The 14,237-nt window shown below is 37.4% G+C and overlaps 1 protein-coding gene across 6 annotated transcripts in view; it reads left to right on the forward strand.

The window, feature by feature from the left end:
• LOC127624559 (neural cell adhesion molecule 1-like) overlaps positions 1-14,237 on the forward strand; it is a 307,759-nt gene that overhangs the window by 214,250 nt on the left and 79,272 nt on the right. For all 6 annotated transcript variants that reach the window (XM_052099330.1, XM_052099332.1, XM_052099331.1 and 3 more), the window contains exons 2-6: positions 6,719-6,793; positions 7,770-7,979; positions 10,180-10,323; positions 12,138-12,275; positions 13,294-13,411. In XM_052099330.1, coding sequence (XP_051955290.1) covers positions 6,719-6,793; positions 7,770-7,979; positions 10,180-10,323; positions 12,138-12,275; positions 13,294-13,411 — 685 coding nt within the window. The remainder of the gene's footprint in view (positions 1-6,718; positions 6,794-7,769; positions 7,980-10,179; positions 10,324-12,137; positions 12,276-13,293; positions 13,412-14,237) is intronic.

Raw genomic sequence — 14,237 nt, forward strand, 5'->3', positions numbered from 1 at the left:
CCCACAAAAGCTTAATGGGGTTAAGATCCATAACACTCTATTCCAATTACCTGTTGTCCAATGTTTTTGTTTCTTTGCCCACTGTAATCTTTTTTTATGTTTCAAAAGTGTCTTTTACTTTGCAATTCTTCCCATAAGGCCTGCACCCCTGAGTCTTCTCTTTACTGTTGTACATGAAACTGGTGTTGAGTGGGTAGAATTCAATGAAGCTGTCAGCTGAGGACACGTTAGGTGTCTATTTCTCAAAATAGAGACTGTGATGTACTTATACTCTTGTTTTGTTGTATCTGGGCATTGCACTTCTCTTTCTGTCCTTGTTAGAGCCAGTTGTCCTTTGTCTTTGAAGACTGTAGTGTACACCTTTGTATGAAATCTTCAGTTTTTTGGCAATTTGAAGTCAAATCATTTCAAGGTATTGTATAGGCTTCATTCCTCAAAACATTGATTTTTTCATTTCTCTAGACAGTTTCTAGAGAAAGCTGTTTCGTTTTTGCCATTTTTTACCTAATACTGACCTTAAGACATGCCAGTCTATTGCATACTGTGGCAACTCAAAAACACACAACGTTAAGCTTCATTTAATGAACCAAATAGTTTTCAACTGTGTTTAATATAACTTCATATGTGTTTAATAATTTAGCTTGATTACTCAAGGATATGGTTGGAGTGATGGTTAGATTTGATAAAAAATTACTTTTTTTCATGACTATACTTTGTGATCAGTTGAATGCCAAAATCTGTACATTATTCCAAATTTTTGGCCATCTGTATACATTTGATTTAGCCCCAGAATCTGCTTGGAGAGCACACAGGTAGCTTTGTTTGAGACCTGTTAGATAAAATTGTGTTTTTAATCTTTTGAGGTGGAACTCACACACCAACTCCATGCTGTGTGTACCAGGAATGTGTGTGTGTGTGTGTGTGTGTGTGTGTGTTAAAGGTTGAGCCTCAAATCTGCGGAGAAGGAATTGCATCGTACATATCGAAGTTTGCCCATGCTCTTTCATCTTCCCTTCATGACCCGTCTGACGTAGCTTTTCAAAGCACCTTATTCCTACCTCAGAATGGTAAAAATAAACTTACCGTCAAGAAAGTTTGTCTGTGGGAGAATATCTTTAATCTGTCCCACAAAAAGTGTAAGCTCTCTAAAAGTTGACTTTCCATGTCAGGCACACAACCATGTGTACATCTCATCTCATCTCCTCAAAGTCTCTGTGAAGTTTCGATGATTAATAGACACACTTTGCTTTGCATGTTTTGCCAACATCAGTGTCTCTGACTCTGTTACATAAGGATTAATACACCATCACGGCAGTTTGTTTGCATCAATCGGCAGAGTTCTGAGATGAATTACCGCAGCTGTGTATTTGCATAAATAAAGTGATTTAATGTAGATAGGACGTTGCTTGCTTTGTGTCAGACACAAAAATTTAGATTGGTAACACATCAATGAACTTGGGAAAATGATGAGCCGTTTTCATTAGCTGTCAAAGATGAATATGTACAACATTGTTCATTTCCATGACATCTAATATATGTAGGATAATACTTACAGTAAGTCAAGGGAAAATAAAATTCTATTTAGATTTAATGTGTAATTCATTGCTCATTTGAAAGACAGCATTGTTAGACTAGAACTTGCCTCTGTAAATTGTCACATACAGTATTGAATACTTCGATGTAATGTATGACCTTTGAAACTGAAACCCGCCCTGCTGAAATACCCAGCTTAAAGAAGCTCAAGCTGGTTTGCTGATCTAAGATTGCAGTTTCTGCAATGGCGGCCCCCCAGCTGGTGGTGCCCTATGCTTAGAAACGGCACTGATTACATCTGGTTATGAGGAGCATGGTTTTACCTGTAATTACCATAATCTTTCTAATACCACATTTAAACTCTGAAGACTATGCAAGACTGTGGTACATTTTCACAAGCGCAAGTACACAGGAGCATCTTTCCTCTTCTGTTAATATGTTCAGTTCTAATTAAATTTACATTTATGCAGTTGGCAGACACTTTTATCCAAAGCGACTTACATTGCATTTATTACAGGGACAATCCCCCCCGGAGCAACCTGGAGTTAAGTGCCTTGCTCAAGGACACAATGGTGATGGCTGTGGGGATCGAACCAGTGACCTTCTGATTAACGGTTATGTGCTTTAGCCCACTATGCCACCACCACTCCGGCGGTAATAAACCAAACTGTACTACTGTCAGATGTACTAATTTCAGAACGTTTGAACATAGCCCTAAATATAATTCAGAGTTAATTCACTTTTTATCCACATCCCAACTCAATGCTTTACTCTCAAATATGCATTTATATGTTATTTCTACATTGGACAGCGAAGCGATCATGTTGGGACGTATGGACTTGTTAGGCTAACTATTTCCATGTCCAATTTATTTATTTGGTCCCATTCCACCCCTTCTGACCAGGCTTTGAGTACAACGACCAGAAAACCATCTTAGACTGTCAAAAGCCTAACGTTATTTGCAATGCTCTTAAGATTGGCATGCTAACTCATGATTCCTCATTTGGCAGCTAATAAACCTGCTTTTGTTTTGTGAACTTGCTTTATGCTGTCCATCATGAGGTGTGCTGATTGGCTACATGGCCTGCAGTTATCTATTCATTAGAAATGAAGATTAAGAATAAAAGTGCATGGTGAGCAAGGAGTATGCTAGGGGAACATGCTGGGAGTAAAGCAAGCTGCCACCCAGAAGGCTGAGTTGTTTTGAATTTATTTTGTAATTAGGCTCATTGATTTGCCATTCTATTGTGTTTTACGTGTTATTTGCCTCCTGTATTTTCTCAGCAAGGGCACAGCCCTGCACTTTTGCTGTATCGACACTCAGCTTCAACCACTACATTACCAAGTCAAATAAGTTCAAATAACAATGTCATTGCCGTTTCAGATTTCTTAGAGTCTGTGTTTATTTGTTTTGGTTAGTTGTTCAAGGCAGCCAGTGTTGTCTAGCGGAAAGTGGATTGCTATTTCTTAGCTTTCAGTAAGCAAGCAACTTAGTCTTAGGCAAATTAAATTTGTTAGCCTGTTTGCTGCTGTGTTTATGACTGTTTATGAGACTGATTTTTCAGAGTACGCAATACAATAATGAGGATATTGGATTACAATGTATTACTCAGATTAAATTTAGAGAGAGATATTTCAAGCTAAGGGACTAAGTAAAATAGCTGTCTGACAGGATGAACACTCCTACTTAGGACTTTATTTGGTTTTGGAGATGCTTTTCCTTTTCTATTTGTTGTGAAGGTCTGATAGTATTTTAAGGCTGAAATTAATTTAGAGTAAGACAGAACCACATTTTATTCCCACGGTACTTTAAGGTCAACTAAAACCTCTAGTTGCACTTCCTATATAAACAAAAACAAATATTCTTTGGTTGTTTGCAGAAAAGCAAGTTTCTTTTTCTGTTTAACTAGTGTTCGACCAAAAGTATTTTTTAATGGCCAGTAGTGATAACTAAAGTACAGGGAGATGTGATATATAAACTAATACCATTCAGTTATAACAAGTAAGATATACACAAATGTGCCGAATTTAGGCGAACAAGTCTTTTCGCAATATTCAATCTAAACTTGCTACATATTTTTGAAAACGAGTTTTGGATTGTACATGGACAGGGCTGCTGGTAGGTTTTGGGCTAATGCCTCTGTTATCTGGTTGAGCATGTATATTTTTTTACTTATACAGTATAATAACTCTTCACACAATCTTTCAGTTATACCAAATTTAACTTTCTAAATTTGATTCGGCTCCAGAAAGGTGTTGCATTACATCAACTTTCTGTAATGTAAAAGAATAGTGATGGGCTCGGGATAAATCAGCGCATATTTGGCAATTTTGAGATTACAGTATTTGCATTGGCTGTTCACATTACGGAGAGTTGATGTAATGCAGCACCTTTCTGGATCTGAATCATATGTAGAATGTTTAGAGGTAAAGCTGGCAACTTGGATGAAGTTTTATATAATTATCCATGATTGCAGTGGGTTCGGACAAGATCTCAGTCGCAGAATGCCACTGTATATTGATCTGTCTCATATGGTTTGTTTGAAGATCAGTTTCTCTCGTTCAATCATTGAAGTCTTCAGTGGCACAAAGATCAGAGTCAGGAAACTCAGCATTCCTACAATTTCCTCTTGTTTGCAATGTGACATGCATTTTGAAATATTATTGTGTGAATGACTGAATGACACTGCAGTGATTACAGTGATTATTCTGTAAGGCTTTTACAAATCTTACACCTCATATGTGGTATTTCAGCATTTTAAAGAAACAGTTCAGGCAGAGGCGGCACTAGGGATGGGCTAGCATGTGCTTCAGCCTCTCCAAGAAAGTCCGTATTACCCCCATAGCACCCCCAGCAAATGTTTGTAACAGCCAGCAGGCTATCCTCTGTATGAAGAGTGTATGATGAAACATTTTCCCTGCCAATATTTTAGCTATTAAGTCGTGTGTCCCGTATTTCTGTCACCTGTTATAACTAGTAATGCCTGATGTCAAGAATTATGTCTAGCAAAATGGTCCAAATCATCTAGGAAGCTCACACACTGTATAATTTGGAGTGTTTCTCACTCCGTAAAAACAGAAATGAAATAAATAGAACAGAAAACAATCAAGTGGAATATTTACTGTCATGATACACAGAGCAGATGAGGAGGTAAAACTGTTGAAAATGTATTCAATTAATGTCTCACAACAACTCTCTCTCAGTAATGGTGGAGCAGCCCCTGTAACCTAGCAACCCCGAAGCCTTTTTTGTAGCAACCAGAACCCTTCTTCCAAGGTGAGCCTGCAAAGTTAGCAAAAGCAAATACTGAGTGATACTGGACAGTCCAGATCACGCAACATATCTGTACAGGTATAAAGTATGTCAGAAACTTAGGACCATGGAAGTCTGCTGCATCTTCCAAAACCTAGCACTCAGAATTGAAAGCTTAATAATACACCATAAAATTGTGTTCAGCACTAACATTTTTGGTTGGATTTGCATTGTTACTTAATAGTAGAATTCCAGGGAGCCTGGGTATCTCAGCGAGTATTGATGCTGACTACCATCCCTGAAGTTGCGAGTTCGAAACCAGGGCGTGCTGAGTGACTCCAGCCAGGTCTTTTAAGAAACCAAATTGGCCCGGTTGCTATGGAGGGTAGAGTCACATGGGGTAACCTACTCGTGGTCATGATTAGTGGTTCTCGCTCTTAATGGGGTGCGTGGTAAGTTGTACTTGGATCGCGGAGAGTAGCATGAGTCTCCACATGCGGAGTCTCCACGGTGTCATGCACAGCGAGCCACATGATAAGATGCATGGATTGACTGTCTAAGAAGTGGAGGCAACTGAGACTTGTCCTCCGCCACCCGGATTGAGGCGAGTATGCGTGCCACTACGAGACCTACTAAGTAGTGGGAATTGGGCAATCCAAATTGGGAGATAAGGGGATAAAAAAACTAATTTGTACAATTCCAAGCTGGTTAACTGGTCTCCTAGCCGGGATTTAGAGGGGTTTTGGGCACTTAACTAAACAGACTGGGTGACGAGTTGCTGACCCCCAAAATCAGCTGAGTGCCTCTTACATTTTACCCTCAGAATTTTGTTTTGCAACAGGTACAGTTTCACATTTTGTATAGGCGGTTTTTCTCTCATCTCTTTTTGCAACATGATGGTATCCATCACTTGTCCATCTAACGGCAGCACGCTGCATGATAGCGATCTGGGCTCATCTCTTTTACCGTTGTTGATGCGAGAAGATGAAATATATAAGCCTCATCGCTAGAAACGAATGTGCTATCATTTATGGCATTACATTCCCCAACCGCACACAAGGGAGCTCCATCAGGTGTCTTCCATTAAACTGGAAAATTGAAGCTTAAGGTTCCATTATGAAATATCAATTCAGAGCCCTCAGGTAATTATGGGTGGAAAATAAGTTTGCAAGAGGCCTATAATTCTCCATATTTCACATAGTGCCGAGCCCTAATTGTCATATTTAGCTCGAGAATCAGCCTGTCTAACACAGAGGTTTTTCAGTAAGTACTTTTGACAGTTCAGGCTGACCACGGCTATGGCTTGCTTCACATTACTCTTGAACGCTAAAACCCTGTTCACCAATTTCTGTACTGTGTTAAATACTCATCTCTGCCTGCCTCACACTATTGACACTGTCTTATCTTCAGAGATCCAAAATACATTCCTTTGTGTTCCTTGTACATTCTTTTTGGAATGTATAAGGATTTGGAATTCATGTTAAAGGGATAGTTCACCCAAAAATTAAAATTCTCTCATCCTTTACTCACCCTCATGCCATCCCAGAAGTGTATGATTTTCTCTCTTAAGCAGAACACAAACAAAGATTTGTTGAAGAATATCTCAGCTCTATAGGTTCATACAATGCAAGTGAATGATGATCAGACCTTTTGTAGCTCCAAATATCACTTAAAGAAAACATAAAATTAATCCATATGACTCCAGTGTTTAAATCCATATATTCAGAAGCAATATAATAGGTGTGAGTGAGACGTTTTCAGTAAAATTGTTATGCTGATTCTATAGTTTGTTGTAAAACTATAAAATAGAAACTTTTTCTTTAACAAACTCAGACTTTTGAACCCCATATGTTTGAGATTGCATTGGAATAATTTTCTGGTCTCTATGGCTCATCTCTTAAATATGGATTTCTCACTTTTTCTCTTCACCAGCTGCCTTGCAAGTGGATATCATTCCAGCCCAAGGAGAGATCAGCGTGGGAGAGTCCAAATTCTTTTTATGTGAAGGTAGGAGGACAACCCTCCTGTGATGAAACAAATGATGTCACTTCATATTTAACCTTCATGAAGTGCCTTTGATATCAAACCTACCGTTACTGCTTTGTTCAATGCATATATACAAGTACTTTAATTGTAGTTATAGGCAGTGGTAGGTGTAATGCATTACTAAGTAATCAATTACTGTAATTAAATTACTTTTACAGTGAAAACAAATAAAGGGTTACTCTTAATTTTTCTGTAATTTAATTACAGTTGCTACTGATGTAATTGCAATAAATACCGTGTAGACTATAGAACAATTATATATAAAACAATTGTGAATTTAAAAACGAAATTTAAATTCTTATGTTAAAATATGTCTTCTAATTTAACGCTGCCCCCTTAAATTCTTGAATAATTTATTTGATTTTATATGATTTATTTGAAAGAATTAAAAGAACAGTTTCATGTCTATTGTTGTATTTTTCGTCTGGTCGAGACTGATAAGGGTTTTAGAAAGTAATTAGTAATAAGTAATGCAATTATTTTTCAGACAGAGTAATTAGTACAGTAATGTAAGTACACTGTAGTAGATGTAATTAGTAGTTAATAATTAATTAATTTTTAGAGTAACTTAACCAACACTGGTTGTTGGCAGGTTGGACTAAAGCTTTGATGTATTTATTTACAGTCTAGAGAGATTTTTATTGACCTGTCTGGCCTTTGCAGTGAATTACTTTGTGACAATTGTATATGAAGACCCCAAGAAATTGCTTGATGAGTGCAGTTTTCTTTGCTGTGTTTACACATATACTATTTAAGAGGAAAATGGGATCCCTTTTTTTAAATAGCCAATAGCCTTTAGTTTACATCACAGCCACAAACATGATTTGCTACTTGTAGTCACTTGCAGGTGGAATTAGTGGGAAAGATATTCTCATTCTAAAGATTCAAGATGTCCCACTGCACATTGTGTGTTACTGTGTTTTCTGTGTGCTTTCAGTTGTTGGAGATGCAAAGGAAATAGACTGGTATGCGCCCAATGGTGAAAAGCTCCTGCCAGGGAGACCAGATATCAGTGTCAGCAACAATGACGAGTCCTCTTCCACACTCACAATCTACAATGCTAACGTTGACCATGCTGGCATATACAAGTGTGTGGCCAAAAATGGGGACAAGGAATCTCATGGCACCATCATTGTAAATATTTTCCGTAAGTAAAGTGTTTGTGTTTTGCCATTAATACATTAACACCCTACACATCAAATCATCTGCAGTTTATTAGGGGCAGATCTTCATTGGACTTTGGAGTAAGATGTCTCCGCGGTAACACGCTCAACAAGCCACATGATAAGATGCGTGTATTGACGTTCTCAAATGCAGAGGCAGCTGAGATTTGTCCTCCGCCACCCGGATTGAGGCAAATCACTATGCCACCATGGGACTTAAGAGCACATTGGGAATTAGGCATTACAAATCAAGAAAAGAGAAATTTTTATAATAAAACAAATAACAGCATCATTCAGAGCTGTAAGCCTTAAATCTGATCTAGTCTCACAAGCCCAACTTTTGACTATTGGTATAATGTCCAGTGCATATTGTAGTTTATTCTGCAAAGAAGTGAAAACTCATTTAAATAGAGGAATTTGCAATCTTTAAGAAATATGTGCCTGACCACTTGTGGTAATAAAGTGTGTTGTTTTCCAATGTTTTATGAAAGAAGGGGGCCCATACACATATGCACACATTGGTCTGGGCTAAACCCAAAATATTCACTGGCCCTAGAAAAGCCCTAGAAACCCTGGTTGCAACACATGTCAATTTTAAACATCAACATGGATTGTGGTGTACATGATTTTGGACAATACCAACAACTAGGAATGCACCGATCCGATACCTGGATCGGTATCGGCTCTGATACTGAAGCTTTTTGATGGATTGGTTGTCAGTCCAACAAACCCAATCCAAATCTTATACTGTGTGTTAGTCATGTTTGTTACTGTCAAGCTCAAAAAATGTAATCAAAGAACCATAAAAACACCATGAAAGTAGTTCATATGACTCGTGCATTTTATTCAAAGCCACTTGAAGCTCTGTGAATCACAAAAAGGCTGTGTTTAATAACGAAATCTATAAAATGCACGCGCAGCTCCAGCGCGTCAGTGAATGGTGATGCTCTGTTTACACACACACACACACACATACTTGCGGCTATTTTTAGCCTTCACAGCGGTGCACAATATTTGAGCGCTACTCACAAACAACATCTCAGATGTAGATGCTCAATAGTTTGGTTCACTTATAATATGCACTTAAAATGTTTTTTTTTTTTACCAGAATTTGAATAAGAAGCGAATTAAACTAATGTGAAAAAACCGACTTCATTTCTACTGATGACTATGATTATACTGATGATGATTATACTGGAATTACTGCTACTCCATTATCCAGTATACTAGTTAACAATAATATTGTTCTAAATAATCTATACATTTATATTGAAATAATGTGTAGTTAGAGGTTTGTGTTTCTTTACATATTAAATAGTATTTCCATACATATAATTTCACACAATAATGTAAAAGTATTCTAAACTGATTGTGCAAAAAAACAACACTGATATTGAATCGGAATCGGTATCGATATCAGCCTGTATATTTTTTATTTCCGATATCAGAATCGGATAAAAATGGGAAAAAGTGGTATCGGTGCATCCCTACCAACAACATAAACTCACCGACCATTTTATTAGGAATACTATGGTCCTAATAAAGTGCCCAACATGGTCTTCTGCTTTTGTAGCACATCCGCCTCAAGGTTCGACGTGTTGTGCATTCTGAGATGCTATTTTTCTCACTACAATTGTACAGAGCGGTTATCTGAGTTACTGTAGACTTTCTGTCAACTCAAACCAGTCTGACTATTCTCTGTTGACCTCTCTCATCAACAAGGCATTTCCATCCACAGAACTGTCGCTCACTGGATGTTTTTTTGTTTTTGGCACCATTGTGAGTAAATTCTAGAGACTGTTGTGGGTGAAAATCCCAGGAGATCACCAGTTACAGAAATACTCAACCCAGTCTGTCTAGCACCAACAATCATGCCACGGTTTAAATCACTGAGATCACATGTTTTCCTCCATTCTGATGGTTGATGTGAACATTAACAGAAGCTCCTGACCTGTATCTGCATGATTGTTTGGATTGCACTGCTGCAACACTATTGGCTGATTAGATAATCACATGAATAGGTAGATGTAAAGGTGTTCCTAATTATCTCATCAAATCTAATATATATATATATATACAGTATATGTGTGTGTGTGTGTGTGTGTGTGTGTGTGTGTGTGTGTGTGTGTGTATTTATGTGTAGTATATAACATGTGTTTGAAATGCTTTTCCATTCTTTTTCAGAGAAGCTCATTTTCCAGAACGCTCCTTCGCCCCAAGAGTTTAACGAGGGGGATGATGCTGACATCATCTGTGATGTCATAAGCTCACCGCCCCCAACTATTATCTGGAAGTTCAAAAAGATGAGAATCCAGCCAGAGACTGATGGTAAGACCTGTGCAGGCAGTAGGCCAAGAGAAAAGATAGTCTCTCACAATCTTTCAACCCCCCATCTCACCCTTTATTATCCACATCCTCTGGAACACACTCTTCTTCTCTTTTTTTAAGCTTCTAATGTCTTCTGTCTTGCCTATTAAACTATTAAACTATTCAAATGAAAACTATTCATGGCATTATTTTTGAAGAAATTCTCACTAGGTAAAATGTTTCACAACTCTAATAAATCTTCTAATAAAGATTTCTAATAAATCTTCTAAGATCTTCTAATAAAGCCAAACTGGCCATTCTTAAAACCAGTTGAAACACAATAAATATATTATATAGATATAATCAGCATTTGTATGCAGAACCTGTCACAGGTCGAGTTAAACACACATTTTTGTTATTGTAAATGAAGCAATATGTATTCTAGTTTACAAATGTCTTATTATAATATCAATTATACACATTCCATGTTATTAAGGCCACCAGGTAATTGTGATTTTTTTTTTAGTTGGTTCTGAACTTAATCCAAAGATTAGAAGAAAAAAAAAGCAAGTGCAAACTTGTTGATGATAGATATTTTTTGCGTGAAAACCTTCTCACACAGGTTTTACACCAAAATATGTGCGTACACACAATAAGTGAATAAGATGCAATGTTGTTTTAATCTGAGCTGTTTTGTTTGTGAGTTCAAGCCTCATTTGGATGGAACTAATTTAACCTCGGAGGGCTCCTCCCTCAGAGACCGCTGGAATACAGAGTGACCACAGCTCTCTGTGATACATGAACTCACAGTTTTTTCACTGCAAAACCTCTAATTGTAGCATAACTTGAAACCCAAACTGCTCTATGTAAATAACATATTTTGCACATTTCTCTTGTTAACCTTTTCGGTGCTCTTCTTTTGTTTGACTAATGTTCTTTGCTGTTCAGGCAAAGCACAGCACAAAACACTTTAGCTATATTCAGAATTGCATCCTAACATACTGTTCTGCTCTTATTATTTCTGCAGTATATAGTATGCATACTGTGCACAATATGCATATCTTTTGTATGCATATAAAACCCAGATTACCTACTACATTTACCAAAAATGTGCAGCATAGAACAGAAAACACAGCATGGAGCATTGTATCTCACAATCAATGTGCTTGACCTCACATTGCCAGTGTGACAAATGAACTGGAATTAATTACAGCCACGATTTTAACATTTTATTTTTGACTCATTATTAATTAGACTGAAAAAAGTGCAAAATAAGTATTTTTATATCCAAGATGATAACTGGACATGATGATGTTATGTGACAACAATGTAACATACTACTGTCTGAAACACTTGGCATGGAATGATGCCCTGTGTTTCACTTATTATATAAAAAGAATTAAAAAACAGTAGGCAGTATATAATAATTACTGTGTTGTATTCAGTAAGTACTAGTGAGCAAGTATTCCATTCTGAATATAGCCTTTGTCTTGGCTTGAAGCTGTGCTTTGCCTTGTGGAATTTTTCATCAGTGCAATTTGTGTTTTCATTATTTTCAATATATCAGTAATGTTTTACTGTGCCTCCACTGAGTTGAAATGTTAGATACACCTTACTCTGCATGTGAAATAAAGATAGCACTGCAGAAAGGCCCATAATTTAAAAAAAAACAACAACATTTAAACCGGGAGAAAATGTGGCATTAGTTGTGCAGCCGAGGCATTTTGCTACACAGTAATGAGAGGCTCGTTAACATGGTCTCCATATCTTACTCAATAATAATTACAGTCTCGTTTTGCATCCTCTCTCTCTCTCTTGCTCTCCCCCACCTACAGTCCGCTTCAAGATCCTGAGCAACAACCACCTCCAGATCCGCGGCATTAAGAAGACAGATGAGGGTCAATACATCTGCGAGGGACGCATTATGGCCCGGGGAGAAATCGACATCAGGGTCATCACCGTCATTGTCAATGGTTAGGACTCAATCTCAGAGCCACCTGCTCTGTCATGGCATATACACACGGGAGTAGACAGGCTATACAGATTAAACAACTGCCTGGGTTCCCCGCTAAAGCATTGTTTTTTTTTTTACCAAGCTTTGCCATGCTGGTCTTGGCTGGTTAATGCTAGTTTGTTGCTGGTGTAGATGGCGAACCCGCATAGCCCAACTGCATGCAATTTAAAGGGATAGTTCACCCAAAAATGACCATACTTTTATTATTTACTCACCCTCATTCTATCCCAAATGTGTATGACTTCCTTTCTTCAGCAGAACACAAACAAGTTTTTTTAGAAAAATATCTCAGCTCTGTAGGTCCATACAATGCAAGTGAATGGCGATCAGACCTTTGTAGCTCCAAAGATCACAAAAGTGATATGATAGGTGTGGCTGAGAAAAAGAACAATATTAAGTTATTTTTTACTCTAAATCTTTACTTCAACTTTCAGATGTGAAAGTGAAACTAAACAGGCTCCACATGTTACTTTCAGATGTAAAAGTGAAAGTGGAGATTTTGAGTAAAACCTTGAATCTGTTTCTCACCCACACCTATTATAATGCTTCTGAAGACATGGATTTAACCACTGGAGTCTTATGTCATATGGCTTAATTCTATGTTTCATTTATGTGATTTTTGGAGCTACAAAGGTCTGGGCACCTTTCACTTGCATTGTATGGATCTACAGAGCTGAAATGTTCTGTACTATATTTTGAGTGAACTTTCCCTTTAAAATCTGTTAATTGTTTTTACAGTACATGATTTTTCTGTTGAAGCTGGTTGACCAAGGAAGTCTTACTGGTTAAATAACCAGCATCCCTTACTGGGCAGCATCAACTTACAAATTAACACCATGTGCTGGTGACCAACTATGCTGAACTTTTCAGCTAGAGTGATGATTGCATTCAAGAGCTGTGCATTTAGTTATTTCTGAATTTCAGCTATTTAAAGTCATTATTTGTGTGAAATGTCTCTCTCTCTCTCTCTCTCTCAGTTGTGCCAAGTATCAGGACCCGCTATACTGAGTTTAATGCCACTGCAGAGATCAGCCAGGCCGTGACTTTGGCCTGTCATGCAGATGGCTACCCAGAACCTACTGTCACATGGGCACGGTACGAGTTATTTGTTACCCACACTATTCAGCTGGCCCCTTATCTATAGGAATGGGTGTTGATACAGATTTCCCTATTTGATTCTGATTCACAAGCTCTCAATTCAATTAGATTCCAATTTTGATTTGTTTTGATGCAACATTGATTCATGTGGGTTTATTTCAGTAATAATGTTACTTTTTCTCACATATAAAATATGTTATCCCCCAGTTAATACTGTTAATTATACAGGGGTCATTTTAACTAGGTACACTAGGAAAATATAAATTTTTCTTAATCATTTTGACCACATTTTGGCTTTTTAAAAATGAACAAATAAATGTATTGCATCAATAAATGTGATATTATATTTCATATTTTATTTTTGTAACATATTTATTGTTAAATTGCATAATTTGTACTATTTACAAGTATTTACATTGATTTATTAAACACATGGTAAACTGGTTCCGTCTCTTTAACCAAAAACTGAATTTCTGTAAACAGCGCCTTTAAATTATGTTATTTAGAGAGGACTCGAATGGCTTTACCTCATCTGTGCGATACATGATTCGAATAAAAAAAAAAGTACAGAAAACAAATAGGTTGCGTGTATCTCGTCTTGGACACATTACATTGAACAACTTTTACTCTAAACACACGGTGAAAGGACCTCGGTGCTGAACACTTCACGGCTAAACTACACAATTACTGGTGAGTGAAATTTACCAATCAGTTGCCAAATATATTCACTTTAGTCGCATAGAGCGAAGTTTGGTTGCGAGTGATTTCCTCTCATTGTAGTGGAGGGTTGCGCATTGAAAAGATGGGGCATTCTTGTGATTTA

This window comes from Xyrauchen texanus, chromosome 31, assembly GCF_025860055.1.
Source record: "Xyrauchen texanus isolate HMW12.3.18 chromosome 31, RBS_HiC_50CHRs, whole genome shotgun sequence".
In the NCBI taxonomy this organism is placed as follows: domain Eukaryota; kingdom Metazoa; phylum Chordata; class Actinopteri; order Cypriniformes; family Catostomidae; genus Xyrauchen; species Xyrauchen texanus.